Source organism: Lycium ferocissimum, chromosome 3 (genome assembly GCF_029784015.1).
Source record: "Lycium ferocissimum isolate CSIRO_LF1 chromosome 3, AGI_CSIRO_Lferr_CH_V1, whole genome shotgun sequence".
NCBI classification, from domain to species: domain Eukaryota; kingdom Viridiplantae; phylum Streptophyta; class Magnoliopsida; order Solanales; family Solanaceae; genus Lycium; species Lycium ferocissimum.
In genome coordinates this window covers 64,019,350-64,035,988 of record NC_081344.1, presented here as the reverse complement: position 1 = coordinate 64,035,988, position 16,639 = coordinate 64,019,350, and the positions used below count along the sequence as shown (strand labels likewise).

General features: G+C 30.9%; 1 protein-coding gene across 1 annotated transcript; it reads left to right on the top strand.

Moving 5' to 3' along the window:
• The first annotated feature begins 610 nt into the window (after window positions 1–610).
• Window positions 611–2,513, top strand: LOC132050383 (transcription factor MYB48-like). Its single transcript, XM_059441616.1, has 3 exons — window positions 611–818; window positions 953–1,082; window positions 1,541–2,513. The coding sequence occupies exons 1-3, from the start codon at window positions 704–706 to the stop codon at window positions 2,019–2,021; spliced, it is 726 nt and encodes a 241-aa protein (XP_059297599.1). The 5' UTR covers window positions 611–703; the 3' UTR covers window positions 2,022–2,513.
• Window positions 2,514–16,639: the final 14,126 nt, after the last annotated feature.

Here is a 16,639-nt window from a genome sequence, read left to right as displayed (position 1 = left end):
GAGGTGGTGAGAGGTTAATTAGCTATGGTGGGTCTAAGGAGCGTAGAGGTAGGACAAAGAAGTATCGGGGAGAGGTGATTAGATATGATATGACACGCCTGCAGCTTACCGAGGACATGACCCTAGATAGATGGATATGGAGGTAGAGGATTAGGATGAAAGTTTAATAGGTAGTCGAGTGTTGTCTAGTTCCTTTATCAGTATTAGTATTATTACTCTCTTACTATTGTACTCTTTCGATTTTATTATTACATGTTATTTCCTTTGTTTCGTTTATCATTTAAAATTATTTGTTGTTGCTATTATTCTTTTCTACATTATTTTCTACATGGTCTTTTCACTGATGTATTTCCTTTTCTTACTAATTTGATATCCTATACTTGCTGAGGGTCTATCGGAAAGTCTCTCTACCTTCATAAGACTGGGTAAGGCTGCATACATAATACCCTTTCCAGATTCCACTTTAAAAATCACGCTGGGTATGTTGTTGTGAATTTAAATTAGTCGGGTCAACAGAAAAAGAACACTAATTAAAAAAACCGTACGTCCCCACATCCTTCCTTTACCGCCTATCAAGCCAAATATTCCAACTATAAATATCACCCGTGTAGACAAACACCATGCACCAACGAATTAGGTGACTCAAGAAAAAGGCAAGTTAGAGACAACTCAAAAGGGGAAAGAGCCAAAAAAAAAAAAAAAAATGGCACAAGAAGAAATGAGAAAAGGTCCATGGACAGAACAAGAAGATCTTCAGCTGGCATTCTATGTGAACCTTTTTGGAGATAGACGATGGGATTTCTTGGCCAAAGTTTCAGGTTTTTATAAGGTTGGAGGGAGACTTATAGATTAGGTAGGCTTGTCTTGGACATGAAATCCTATTTTCATGGAACAACTTCTAACACTATTTGTTGTATACAATTTTGTATTTTGTTGTATGTTTTTTTAATAGGTTTGAGAAGAACAGGAAAGAGTTGCAGGTTACGTTGGGTAAATTACTTGCATCCTGGTCTCAAACGAGGAAAGATGACTCCTCAAGAAGAACGCCTTATTCTTGAACTCCACTCCAAATGGGGAAATAGGTTTGACTACTTCTTAATTAACTTCTTTTCTTATAGAACTTAAATACCGAAGGTTCTGAGTCTAGAGAGCGAGTTTTGAAATATATATTTCAGAAATAAAATGATTCGAACCCGAAGCCAAAAAAAAATGTATATGTATTATAACTTATGGGTTCATTTATATATATATATTTATATATATATATATATATATATATATATATATATATATATATATATATATATATATATATATATATATCTCCAGTATATAATCATAAAGAATATATTTCGAATCCTTTAAATGGAATATATGGGGTAGAATTCGAAACTTGTCAACCCATGTTTATCCAGTGTTTTATTGTTGAATTTTTTTTTTTAGAATTTCTCGTTGTAACTGCTCGCCACTAAATTTTAGTACAGTGTTATATATTATTATTTGAATTATTACCAGATGATTTAATTTTCTTCCTATTCAGATGGTCAAGAATTGCAATGAAATTACCGGGGAGAACAGACAACGAAATCAAGAATTACTGGAGGACCCACATGAGGAAGAAGGCTCAAGATGAGAGGAAACATAAGGCTTCTATTTCTCCATCTTCATCCTTTTCCAACTCTTCATCTTTTTCTTCTAATAGTCCTGATGTGGACTTCATGCCCATTACTGAAAACAACGAAAGGAACTTCTACGATACAGGTGGACTTGAGAAAAAGAATGATGGTGACAACAATGAGAAAGGGAAAAGTACAATGAAGGTGTACCCCATGGATGAAATCTGGAAAGATATTGAATTATCACAAGAAAGTGAAACAATAATGAATTTTGAACCAATTATGCCATCACCTATATGGAATTATTGCCCAAACACACTGTGGATGACTGATGAAGAAGAAACTAAGATGTTTCCTCAGTTTTATTGCTTGGACAACCAGGATAACACATTTTTAGCTGGCTAACAAAGGGTTACTATTTTTTGGAGGGTATACGTTATATACACCAATAATATAGTGAATTTTTATGTTATCAGTTTGATTTAACCAACTATAATAGGTAATTACTTTATACTTGATGCTATCATATCAAACTTGATAGTTGATATGAAGTTTTACCTATTATACGTTTAATTAACCTGATAGCGTAAAAAATCTATACACTTTCGGTGAATTATAACTTTAATCCTCATAAGGTAATTTGTAGGGTTTATGGGTAAAGGTTTAGCTCTGACTTTGTGAATAGCAATGGTAAAAATCCCTAAATAAGAAGGCAGTCTATATGTTAAGACATGCTGTGTTTATTGGATGTCACATATTGTATCATCTGATGAATAGTTTATAATTAGAGTCTATATATAAGTCTATATCTGTTTGACTATTCTTCACCATGTAAGATACAACTATTAATAAAATGTTTTGTAGCTTTCTTTTATGAGAATAGCAACCTTTCTTGAAGTTGCATTTGTATTTTACCAGAGAGCACAATTTGACAAAGCATTCTTGTCTCATGGCTTATATTCATTGGCATTTTCGAATTTCTTTCCATAAAAACAAATATTTAAGTTATATATAACTCATGACAGTAGAGAAAATTTGTTTTTGACATTACCAATGTTAGTTTAATTACATATTAGTTGTAATTTTTATTATGTTACCGGTAAAATTACATCATGGTGAATCACGCCCAAATAGTTTCTACCTTAAGGATGTGTCTGATTTTAAATTTTCTTATGTGCGGTCAGTTAAAAGTTCTGAAAAATATTACTCTAGGAAAACAAACTCATTAAAAATGAGAAAAATGACTTTCTAAGAAATTAGGAGAGACAAATAATATAAGTAGCATCCCACTTCCTCCTTGTCCCCCAATACACCTCATCCCACCCCAACCCTCATAACCCCTACCTCCAACAACCTCGAAACCCCACACAATATCTCTCACTCCCACGCACATAGTGTTCGCCTAGATTATATATATATATACTTTTGGAATAATATTTTCTTATTTACTTATCAAAAATAGAAAATAAATAAGAAAACCGCACCCTTGAGGAGTTGGTAAATAGTTTATGCTTAAGTAACTACATAAACTTCAACAATGCGGTCCAGCTTAGGAGTTGGTAAAAACTTACCCCCATGAGGGAATTTTCACTTTTTCAAGTGTTTCCAATTTAATAGGCTGCAAGAGCTTAACATTGTTATACGTAAGTTAACATAATAGGTGCAACTTGAAAAACCACGATTGGATAAAGTACCCCATAAAGAAAGATTCCAAATTTCCTCTAATAAAAACATTATACTAATCTTTCAAAGATAACTACAAAATCTTGACCACCAACGTCCTAATCGTATTTCTCTATAGTTTATCGATTCCAAAAGGTGAATAGTTCAGAAATCAGAAAAGAACACGTAGCTACATACCCTTACAGCACAATTATACGTAAAAATCTAAAGTACGGTTCTTTTTAAGAAAAAAATTGTGGATGGGGAAACTTTGTAGTATTCATCAACCTTTTGTGAAATGATGATAACTATGAAGGGTTTGTCATTAGTGACACATGATTAGCAGTGGCGGACCCGACACATTTCGAGTGCTTCACTACTTTAATTGTAGAGTTGCTATCAATTGCAAATCTAGTATGCAAAATTATTTGGAAGACAAATTTTTATCTAACGTTCCATATTTATATTAAATTATACTAATTTATTGTAATTAATGAAGGTGTGAAGGTATCAGAAACAGCCTCTTCATCCCAAGATAGGTAGGAGTAAGGTCTGCGGTATGTTATTGTTGTAATTAGAGTTAATTTCACTTTACCTCCTTAACATTTTAGGGTTAGAAAAAAATATCCCTAATTTTACGGTGAGACTTTTCTTTTTTAGTAAATATTTTTTTTTCCTAAAACTAAAGTACAAAATATATAACTCTTATGTAATAGATATAAATTGCTCATATATTTGCATAAACATAAGCAGTCAAATAAGATGTTGATTGATTACATGTAACCAAACATTTCTTCTGTAACTCTCAACTGAACACTTTTAAGAGGATTTTCAGATAATGAATTTCTAACGTAAATCATGAGTTCTGTTAAAAAGAGATTTTTTAACGATAAGTTCAATAATGACTGAAACATAACTATGTTAGTATACAAATAACACACAAATGCAATTGAGTAATATTTTGTACAGTAGCAATTCTATCATCTAAGATGCATTCCAAGAATTTCCACATAAAATTAATTATTTAATCTCATATATTTTCGAAACCGCTCAAATAAGCCAAGCAGATAAATTTATTTTTTCTGAACAAACAATTTGATTTTTATCCTATATGAAATATTTTTTAAATTATATTTATAAGCAATTCTTTGAGGGTCATGGAAGAAATGCTTTGTTACATAAATCATTTGGAATACTTTTTGGGTTTATGCAAATATATGAGCAACTTATATCTAATAAATAAGAGTTATGCACTTTCTTATTTAGTTTTAGAAAAGAAAATTAGACACAAAAAAAAAAAAAAAAAAAAAAAAAAAAAAAAAATCTCGCCAGAAAATATTGCATAAGAGGGTTATCGTTCCCATTCAATATGTAGAGGGGTATCGTTTCCCAACTTTAAGGGCCTGTTTGGAAAGCCACCCATGTAACTGGAATTGGGTGTAATTCGTGTAATTACACAGTTTGGCATGTTTGTTAGGCCAATTAATTACATGGTCAGCATGTAACTGGGTGTGATTGAGAGATAGAAATTACACTCATCAATTCTTAAGGGGGGTTGAGAATTGGATGATGTAATTACAAGGTTACTTCTTAATTTCTTTCTTTTTGTTTTTGTTTTAATTTCTTTTCTTTTTTATTTATATTATTTTAGTTTCTTTTTTATTTTTACTTCTTAATTGTTTTTATTTTTAAAATATATTTTTCTTTTTTACATTATTTATCTTTGATTTTTCAACCTTTTGATTCCATGTAATAGCTCGTATTTTTATATTTCTAATTTTTTTTAAAAAAAATTCATTTAGCGTAACTGCATTATTATTCTTGTTTTTGAAACTACGCTTCGTAATATTAGAAAAAAATGAGTAATTAACAACTTGGCATAAAACGAGGGATGACATTAAAGTAGAATTTTGTTGTTGCATTGAGGTTATAGACTTGTGTTTTCCTTTTCTTTTGAATTATATTACGTAAGTTATGTTGGAATTTATTATACGTTATATTGGAATTTGACATAAGAGTATTATGTTAAAAAATATATTTTGAATTTACATTATATTTTCGGTTCCATTTTATTTGCTTTAGTAGTATTGACTGGTTATTTCACATTACATGCCGCTTTTTTCAATTAGAGTTGATAGATTATTTTTGTTTCAAACATTTGAATAATATTATGACATTGTATTTATAAATATTAATCGATTTCTCAAACATTCCTTCCATAATTCTTACAAAAGTTATGCTTTTAGTTTTTACGGATAAGGCACTATTACCCCCTGAACTTTGGCCACAGTTGCTATGACACACCTTACCTTTTCAGGGGTCTTATTACCCCCCTGAACTTTTTTTTAAATGGAATAATTGCTCCCCCCCCCCCCCCCCGAAACCGGATATCTACTCTCTTATAGGAGAGTGACATACAATCTCCTTGCCACATGTATATCTATTTGTTTTCTATTTTTTTAAAATTCTTTTTGCATACATGGCAACTTTTTAAAAAAATTGAAAAACTGAATTTTCTTTAAAAAAAAGAAAAATGGATATTTAAAACAAAAATCTAAATTTTTTTTTTTAAAAAAAAAAAAAAGCAAATCTGAAAACATGGATTTTTAAAAAAAAATGGAAAAAATAGATTTTTTAAAAATATGGAAAACTGGATTTTTGTTTTAAAAAAAATTGTCTTAAAATAAATAGATTTTCATGATTTCATTTTTTTAGGACACTTTTATTTTTCAAATAAAATCTGGATTATTTAAAAAAAAATGGAAAAAGTGTTTTTTTCTTGTCAAAATGTGAAAAAACTGAATTTTTATAAAAATTTGGAAAAAAATAATTATTTTTTTTAAAATGTGGAAAACCCTTTTTTTAAAACTAAATCTGGAAAACTAGATTTTTTTCTTATATAGAAAAAAAATTATCAGTTTTCCACATATTTAAAAGAAAATTAGTTTAGAATAAAACTTTAAGCTTTAATGATAATTAATTATGTGTAATAAATGTGAAGTACCCAATTAAAAAATGACACGGGAGGGCTTCTCACTCTCCCAAAGAGAGTGAAATACACTATCCTAGTTTTTATAATTAATTAAATTAAAATATTTATTAATTTGAGAAATATATATATATATATATATATATATATATATATATATATATATATATATATATATATAAAATCAATTTGATATATATATATATATACATATAGTTTGATTAAATTTAAAAAATAAAAATCAATTTATCAAAACTAAAAGTTAATATTTGTCAAATATTTACATTTATAAATGATATTAGATTAGGTATTTGAGATACAAATTGTTTCTAAAATATATTTATTAGTAATCATATATTTGTAACTATATATATATATATATATATATACATATAGTTTGATTAAATTTAAAAAATAAAAATCAATTTATCAAAACTAAAAGTTAATATTTGTCAAATATTTACATTTATAAATGATATTAGATTAGGTATTTGAGATACAAATTGTTTCTAAATTATATTTATTAGTAATCATATATTTGTAAATATATATATATATATATATAATTTTTCATGGAAAGTTAAATTTTTTGAAAACAATATTATCCATTTGTGCTGCCATTACAATAGAATTGAGAAATACATACTGGAAAAAAAGTTGCGGAAGTGAAATGTTTTTCGTAAATAATATTTTTCTATAAAATGTTTTAGTTGTAACTGGTTGGTGAGAGAAAATTATGTTAGCAACTTTAATATTAATAATCATTTTAAGGTATTACTTTTGTTATTGATTAAAACAAGTTGTATTAAAAGGTTGATAATAGTGTTGAAGTGTTTATTGAAGAAAGAGATATGAAATTGAATATCATTTAAAAGTACGAATAATTTACATTAGGATAAAAAATTGTATCGTATTAGAAACTTAACTCATGGGGCACATTAGGATAAAAAATACAAATGGTAGAAAGCTAAATTGATGGACCAAATTATCCTGAAATAGTTGATCGATTTTCTACACTTCAAAGTTAATATTTGTTTAATACATAAATTCATGATGGTGGATAAAATTGTCGTATTTAGGAGGATGCCGAAGTCAACTAATAATAGGCATTTAAAGTTTTTATGGGAACATGAATCCTTCTCTTATTTGAACAAGAGTACTCAAGAACACAATCATTGTACTTCATACATATTCGACAGTAAAACTATTTTGAGAAAGACATATGCAATTGAAAATTTATTAGTTTAGGTACATATTTCATAGTATTTGATGCAAGATATATTCGTGTAAAGCACGAACATAGAGACTAGTATTTATTAAATGTGTATAAACACCCGCTACATAAAAGCTGAAAATATACAAAATTAGAGGAAGATTGTAGGTGATTTGAACTGGTTTTGGGGTAAAAATATCAAACTTAAAAATGTTATTGTGACATGTGTATATCACGGTGTATATATTGTATATCAGTATATTAATTTACCGACAAATCCTTATTGATATACGTGTTATATATGAGATAAAAGGATATACGACGATATCTACATTGATATACCAGATGATACACACTGATACATGGGGATACACGAATTGAGTCGTCTTCAATCTAGAGGTTCCAAACTGAAAATCCACTCAAATCATCTCCAAACACCTCCTGAGTTTATATTCCAACTCCTAAATATGCTTCCAAAAACCTTTGATGTCAACCCCCCACCCACCCATCGAAACAAATCAAATTCAAACCAAACTTCAATGATCTTTAATAGTGTATGAACAACGACGACGACAATGACGAGCCTTTTCCATCCATTGTTATAACGTGCTTCTCTACTATCACGGGCTACTAAAAATGGGGTTGGATTTACCTGCAAGCTCGCGAGAATGGCAGGAATATATATATATAGAGGAACCCCAAATGGTCAAATAAGAGTTAGGTTAGTGTTTACTCAGCTGCTGCATTTTGATAACTACAAAGGCAGAGGTAAGGTCTACATACATCTTACCCTCCCCAGACCCCTACCTGTGGAATCACACTGAGTATGTTGTTGTAAAATAACTACAATCCGCAATAAAGAAGAAAAGAAACCAGCAACCACAAAAAATACCATAACTTTCTCCCCAGCTACTCTTACAATAATTACTGTGGCTTAACTCAACAGGCAAATTTGAAGATAAGGAATCTTCAACAACCAAGAAAACAAAAAGGAAAAAGAAAACCTAGAATCCTAGATCCATAAGAGATGAAGGACCAATTATCAATCTCTCACAGAGCTAGGTGTACCAAATATGTGTAAGTAGTGTATGTATAATATGATGATATATCATATACATTATTATGCAACATATACACACTATTTTATGTGCATTATATACTGTATAGGCCATGTATATATAATGTATAACAGTGTATAAAGGTGTATATTTAACAATGTATATACTCGCTCGAGAACTAAAAAATTCCTCTCAAACACAATCGTATCTTCATCTATACACCACTATCCATCAGTTTTATTTTTCCTGAATCTTCCCCCAACATGCGAAAAAATATCAAAAACTCCACTAAAACCATTAATGTGAAAATCGTTAGAAAAAATCTCAGAAGCTCATAACCTTAAGATGTCAACACCTTAATGGGTCTCACCCTAGTAATCTGGAACAACAATGAACAGAGTTGTGACCTTCAGATGTTACCAAATTGGAGAAGTCTCCTATTGACTTTAGTTCCTCTACTTTCTGCTATGTGAGCTTGGGTTTATAGAGGAAGGGGTTTGACGAGTGAGAAGGTAATAATTTATGTAAAATTTTCACAAACAGCTACCTTTTAGCTCCTTCTAACAACCTATAACTACATGTTCTACATTTACAATTCGTAGCTGGAGGACCCTATATTTAGCTAGTAGACGCGTCGACTTAAATATAGGATAAATATAACGGAAATACACACGCTGAGAAAACTGAAAGTGCTATATTTATGGAAACAAAATCTATTCCAATTTAAATTAAAATCAGTTTTTAATGTTCCCTGATTCACGCAAATATCCTCCCATTCCATATCTGATCTCATATCTCATTCAAACAGCTAACAAATTCAAAAAAAAATTGAATTCAAAAAGTACATTCATATTTTTAACCAAAAAAAAAAAAAAGTTCAAAAACTAGTTCATCAAAAAACTTTGAAAAATAACAATATCAAACCAGTGAATAGAGCTCGTTTTAAACAACGAATATATATTTGAATTCATCAGTTGAAATATCGAATTCAAGTTGAGTTCATAATTGAGGTAACAACGTTTTCACAACAACTTTTTTATTTTTTTTATTTTTCTGAAATTTTGAATATACGAAAACTCATATTCATAGATTCAAAATATTATTGTTTCAGCTAAATTGAATATAACACATTTTTGTATTCGAAAACAACAGAGATAATGACAAGCGTAATCGCGTTGATCCGACATTCTGGTTTTTGGAACGATCAGAACTGTTTTGTGAATTACAAAATTGATCTTTGTTGTATTCACTGATAATTGCAATTGCGATGAGTTAGTTTCTACAATTACAAGTCAATTAGGCATAGATACTGTCAGAAAAACTATTTCAATAAAATATACTATTGAAGGCGATTTTCAACCAATGGAAATACACAACGATATGGGAGTTCGTGTGTATGTTGATCTTAAGAGAGAAAATAGAGTTTTTGGGATGTATCCAATGTGCGTTAGTATTCATGATATTGATATTGAGGATGATGCAACTGGTAATTGTATTATTAGAGATGATGTCTTTGCAACTTGGATATAGCGAGAATCGGGATGGTATGGATGTTTGTGATTCTACAGGAAAGGTTTTTGTTTTGTTTGAGAATGATAACAATTTGGTAATTTCGAACACGGAACAGAAAGGAGTTTTTGTAAATCAAATTTACCAGGATAAGGAAGCTTTGAAAATTGTGATGACGAAATACGCAATTCGTGAAAGATTCAATTTCAAAACAGAGAGATCGAATGCTATAAGGTATGATTTACTAAATGTATTTTGGTAACTATATTGCAGATGTATTTTTGTTATATTTGTACTATATTGAGATGATTTTTTAACTTGTTTAGCACACTGTTTATTAAAAAATGTTTCAAGCACTATATTTCTGATATATTTTTTGTGTATTTCGACTGTATTTAATTGATTCAATATGTACTATTTGCATTGTATTATGTAGCTATACTCTGGTATGTTGGTCGCCGGAATGTAAATGGAAGTTCAGAGCGTCGAGAATTGGGGATTCTGAAATGTTCAGGGTTAGATCTTTCGATGACGAACATACATGTCCGTTGAAGGACAAGGTGTATTGACAAAGACAAGCAACAAGTTGGTTTATTGGAGAAGCGGTTGTCAAGGCAAAAATAACTAACCATAAAAGGAAGGTCACCCCTGGGGATATAATAGACGATGTCAAAAATGAATTCGGCGTAAATGTTTCTCATATGATGGCATGGAGAACTAGAGAGAAGGCTATAAAAGATTTGAGAGGTGATCCAGCTGATTCATACAAGAAGTTGCCAGCATATATATACATCCTTGATAAAACATATCCTGGATCACTTGTTAAAATGCATAAATCACTAGAAAATGAGTTTATGTATTTGTTTGTAGCACTCAAAGCATTCATAAAGGGATTCAAGTGTTGTAGACCAATATTTGTAGTGGATGGTGCTCACCTTAAATCAACGTATAATGGTACATTTGTGTCGGCAAGTACTTTGGATGGAGCAGGTATGTGTAATTCTATTCTATGAATGTTTTTTTTATAAATACAACAATATGCTATTGATTTGCAAATAAAGCTGCTAAAAACATACTCTGGATATATTGCTGGTGTTAACTTGTGAATAATATATCTTTGAAATACATTATAAATATGTGGTGGATATATTGTAAATATATATTGTTGTTTTATAAATAATGTTGCTAAAAACACAGCGTGTGATCAAATTCAGTTAAAATATATGTTGAATATATTATAAATATAGACTGATTTTTGTAGGTAATATCCTACCACTAGCGTATGGCGTGATAGATTCTGAGAATAATAAGTCCTGGACGTGGCTCTTTGAACTGTTCAAGCAAGCTTATGGTGTTAGGCAAAATATGTGTGTCGTGTCCGATAGACATAAAAGCATAATACACGTAGTTTCTAAGGTGTATCCTACTGTTCCTTATTTGGCTTGTATATGGCATTTGTGGAAAAATGTGACAAAGCAATACACATCGAATAGTAGGGTGTTGAGTCCTATTTTTTATTCACTGGTGAAGGCATACACCCAGGATGAGTTCGATAAATTGATGGAGAAGATTGGGAATGTTGATATTCGGGGTAAAACGATAACTAGAAGATCTTTGGAAGGATAAATGGTCTAGGCTTTATTCACTGTTAATAGAGGATGGACAATGACTTCGAATATAGCCGAATGTATTAATGGAAAACTGGTTGCTGCAAGAGAGTTACATATTTTTGATTTCCTCGAAGAAGTGAGGAAGATGTTTGGTAGATGGAATTGCACAAATAGAAAAAATGGTACCTACACATTCACAACACTGATAAGGCGATATCAAGAGATGTTATCAATCAACGAGTACAAATCAATACGAATGAGGGTATGTTTGTTTTGCAACACAAAATTTTAATCTATATTTTACTATATCTAATCTATATTTATCTATATTCCCAAAATGGTAAAACTACTGAGGTTGATGCTTGTTTATTGTTTAAATGGTTCTCAGGTTGAAGCGTCAACTGAATATGTTTACACAGTGAATGATGGACCGAGGCGTTTCATAATCGATTTGAAGAAGAAAACTTGTACTGTAGGATGTTCCAACTGGACGAGATACCTTGTTCTCATGCATGGGCAGTATTGAAAAATAAAAATTTGACTGCTGATGCATATTGTTGGGAATTATTTAAGCCAGAAACAGTTGTGAACACATATGATGGGCCGGTTGATCCTCTTCCCGATGAGACCTAGTGGAATGTTCCTAAAAGCATATCAGATGAAGTTGTTATGCCACCGATCTATAAGAGACCCCTGAGAGGCCAAAAAGAAGAGGGATAAGCCATTACAGGAGTTGATGATTGGTAAACGCGGGAATGCTTGCGGTAAATGTGGACGTCTTGGTCATAACAAGCGTTCGTGTGATAATCCGCCGCTCAATAAGAAGAATAGATAAGTCCATTTTGATTTTATATGTTAAGACAATTCTACTTTCATTTTTTGTTAAAAATAAAAAATGAATTCATCTTGAATTCATATTATTCTAGTATGGTTGTATTTCACATGGTTGAACATCCGATGTTTTTCGATGTTATGTTATATTGGTGGTTTAATAAGATTTGAAAAGTCTACTCTATTTTAACTGATTTGACCTTTTGTTTTGGATTTATGTTTTAATAGTTGTATTTCATATATATTTTGGCTATATTTTAGTTGCATTTTGACTGATCTGTTAGATACTACTTATTCTAGTTTACTGTTAACTATATTTCATATATATTTTACATATATTTGGAGTGTATTTAGATGAAATTTTAACTTCGTAACACTTTGTACATTAAAAGTGGACTTATGGAATATATCTAAGTTATATTTGCTGTACATTTTGACTGTATTTAAATGGTTAAATATACTACTTTGTTTAAGGAATACATTTTACAGAAAATAAAAATGGAATTTATACATTGAAAAAATAACATACTTGAAAGAAACAGCCATATAAAAACCATAAGGTGGTGTTCAACATTAATGATCCTAAAAAACATTACTGCACATGAAACGATATGTCCAAAATGAAAAAACAACAACAAAAGTCGCAACCAACTATGCTAATGTTCAACATGAAAATCAAAAACACAAAAGACTTGGTGGCCTAATCAAGATCTACTTTATCAACTGCATCGTAATCAACTGCCGGTCTAATTGTCCTTGGAGGCTGCTCGTGTTCACTTGATGCATTGTTGTTTGACTTATCCCATGCATAGTCGCATAAAAGGGCACCGTATCTCATACAGAGTAACTTTGCATCGAATTCGGTTGGGATGACTTCACTTGAGCTCAAGTATTCAGCAAAGGTTGCCACATACACACCACAATCACGAAAAAATGATCAAAAAATTTTGATCAAAACCCAAGAAAAAATAGATGTATTTATTGTGTTTTTGTTGGAAGAAATTCTTACATGCTAGCGGGAGTTTGTTGCGGCAGATTGTCTGTCTTCATTCACAATGTCAAAGTTGTCGGTCTGTTCTCTGTTTCTGTAAGAAGGATGTGTGTCAAAATCTATATCCGCCTTCTTCTCATAGAAATCAGTCATTTGTAGACTGTGTGTCACAAGAGTAGCCAATATTTTCATTTCGACTCTAACGACAGCATCATGCCCTGCAGCTCGGTATGAGTTGTATACGTACAAGCACCTATTTGTAAAAAGAAAAAATACGATAACAACAAACATATAAATTTTGTAGAAAAATGAATGATTTTTTCAAAGGATGAGAGCACACCTGTCAGTGAATGATATCACAACCAAAATCTAGTGATTTTCCTCTTCTACATTGACAGAAATTAGTACATTGTCAACAGTATACCATGGTACATTAGCCAACAGCCTGTGCCCGTTAATGTACTCACACAGTTCATCTTCCTTACTAGCGACACTTCTGGATGAATCGGGATTTTCCCAAGATGTGTAAATTTCAGCAACTAAAGTGTGAAAAATACAGTTGACAGTGGTAAATCTATAATTGTTGTTATTGTCATACTTCCCCTTCTTGCGTAGGTAGTAGAAAATAACATCAATATGTTGTAAAAACATCAATTCAGTGACTATAATCAGTACTATCTTCAATAAAAATATTGTTGTATATATATTAAATATAGTGAAATATTGTTGTATATATATTAAATATAGTGAAATATACTGTTAAATATAGCAAAAATACAATTTTGTACTTAATCAGTACTATACTCGACTAATAAATTAATGTCTCTATATTAAATATAGTGCAAATATAATGATGAATATATTTAAAATACAATCCAGTAATAATGTAAGTACAGAATTGTGATCTATATACATGTCAAATGTAATAAAAATATACTCTAGATACATCACACTATAATGCTATTATAAAACACAAAAAACTTAGATAACAAGCAGAAAGACATCAAACCTCATCAGTCCAAATTTGTCCATCCATAGATAACAAGTAGAACAAGTTTTTGTCGGATACGGCTGTAACGTCTAAATGTAACCGAAGTTCGGCATCAGCAGGATCCAGTCCTTCCTTATTCTTTCTGTAATGATTTTCCTTGGTTTCCTGTATATCAACAATGGAAAGAACATACGTTAAGTTTATTAAGAATTGATTTTTGGAAAACTAAAAAAATAAGTTGTGAAAATAATTACTCTTTGTCATGCGATTTCAACAGATCCTTCTCAAGCCACTTTTGATATTCTTGAAGAAACGAAGTATCTAACGGGGCATTGATAGGGTGCTCAACAAATGGGTGTTTTTTTTTATAAATGCAAGGACTGATATTTTTGGCAGAAGAACCCGAAATTTGAAATTGGGACGAGAAGGGGACAAAGTTGTATTTGCTTGGTTTCCTTTCTCGGGCAGCCCATGGATGGACAATGATTTGTGTTTCAGGGTTTGAAAGTTGTGTAGTCTCATCACTTGAGCTTTGACCCGCATTTGGTTGTACAGGAACTTGTTGTCCAGTTTCATCACTTGAACTGTGGCCAACGATCGGTTGTACTCCAACTTGTTGTTCAGTTTCATTAGTTGAACTTTGTCCAGTTGTTGGTAGTACTCCAAGTTGGGTTGGTATATGAGAATCACGAATCATCCACTGAAAGATCATTGCCGGGTTATCGTCCGAATTCTGGGGGGTCCTTAAACTTGACAAATCGGCTTGATCATCGCGTGGTACTGGAGGAGCACCGAGAGGAATAACAGATGCTAAAGGACAGTTGACTAGCAATTCCGCTATCATTTCCTCTGATGCGGTAAATTCAGCATTAGCATTCTCCATATCACCAGATTGCTGAGATTCCTGAAATAAAAAACAAACAAAAAACGACTGGTGTTTGTCAATTATTGCTTATCAAAACGATATGTGATTGGCACTTAAAAGCCAAATTTTAGTACTTACATCAAAATTTAAAGGGATTGGTGTTATGGGCACTCCATCTGTTTGTGCATCACTTTTAACTCTCTTTTTTTTATCCACATCAACAACAGAAACCGGATAATTAATTGGCAACCCAACTGCCTCAACCTAAAACAATAAAAACATGGTTCAAATAAATTTACAGGCATTAGTAAAACAAATACACATATATAGCACTGCTATAAAAAGTTAAAAGTTTCATCTAAATATAGTCAAAATATATGAAAAATATATCTGAAATATAATCAACAGAAACCAGAATAAGTAATATTGAACATAATAATCAAAATACAATTAAAATATAGCCAAAATATATATGAAAAACAACTATTAAAATATCAATCCAAAACAAATATAGCACTACTATTATATATAAACACAATCATAACAAATATAGCACAAATAGATACAGCAAATGGGACACACTAAAAAATGACTAGGTGAAAATATATATGTAAATACACTATAGGTAATACTAAATACAAATAATTGCAAGATTTGTACTTTGAAAATATACTGCAAATATAGCAAAGTGAAAGAAAAAATGAGTACCACTGGATGACTCCTCTGCGCGGAAGTTGCACCACCACCTTGATTCTCTTCGGTTGAAACCTTTACTGCACCGCCACTTTGATTGCCTCGAGAAATCCCACCATCAGTATGTAAGTCAGCTTGCAACATTGTGTCTCCGACCTTTAAAATTTTCCAAAAAAAATATAAAGTCTTCTAATACATATATCAAAATAACTTAATAAGTTAATAATTTCCATTTTTACCATATTGTCATCGACTACGTCGTTGACAGTTAGTGTCCCTTTATCAGAACGATGACGTTAGCTTTTCTCATGTGAGTGTTGTATGCCAACATCATGTTGATGTGACGAGGCTTTACTATCAGCGACCTTCAAAAAAAATATCTTATTAATAAAAAAGAAAACCGGCTTGTTAATGCCTATAATGTATTTATTGAACATAACTTTTAGTTTTGATTTTTACCTTATCTAGTGTTTGATTACCCTTTATTGCATCTAACAACTTTTTGAAGTTGTTATCCATGTACTCAAACACCTATAGTTTTGAAACACAAAAATAGAATTTAAATTGTTAATTACTTGACACAAGCAATATGAAGTAACAAAAGCATATTG

What these genes read in the sequence shown, in the direction of transcription:
- LOC132050383 (XM_059441616.1), top strand. Translation starts at nt 704, where the DNA reads ATGGCACAAGAAGAAATGAGAAAAGGTCCATGGACAGAACAAGAAGAT. An exon ending in TTTCTTGGCCAAAGTTTCAG is followed by an intron (nt 819 to 952) that starts GTTTTTATAAGG and finishes TTTTTTTAATAG; the next exon opens with GTTTGAGAAGAACAGGAAAG. An exon ending in CACTCCAAATGGGGAAATAG is followed by an intron (nt 1,083 to 1,540) that starts GTTTGACTACTT and finishes CTTCCTATTCAG; the next exon opens with ATGGTCAAGAATTGCAATGA.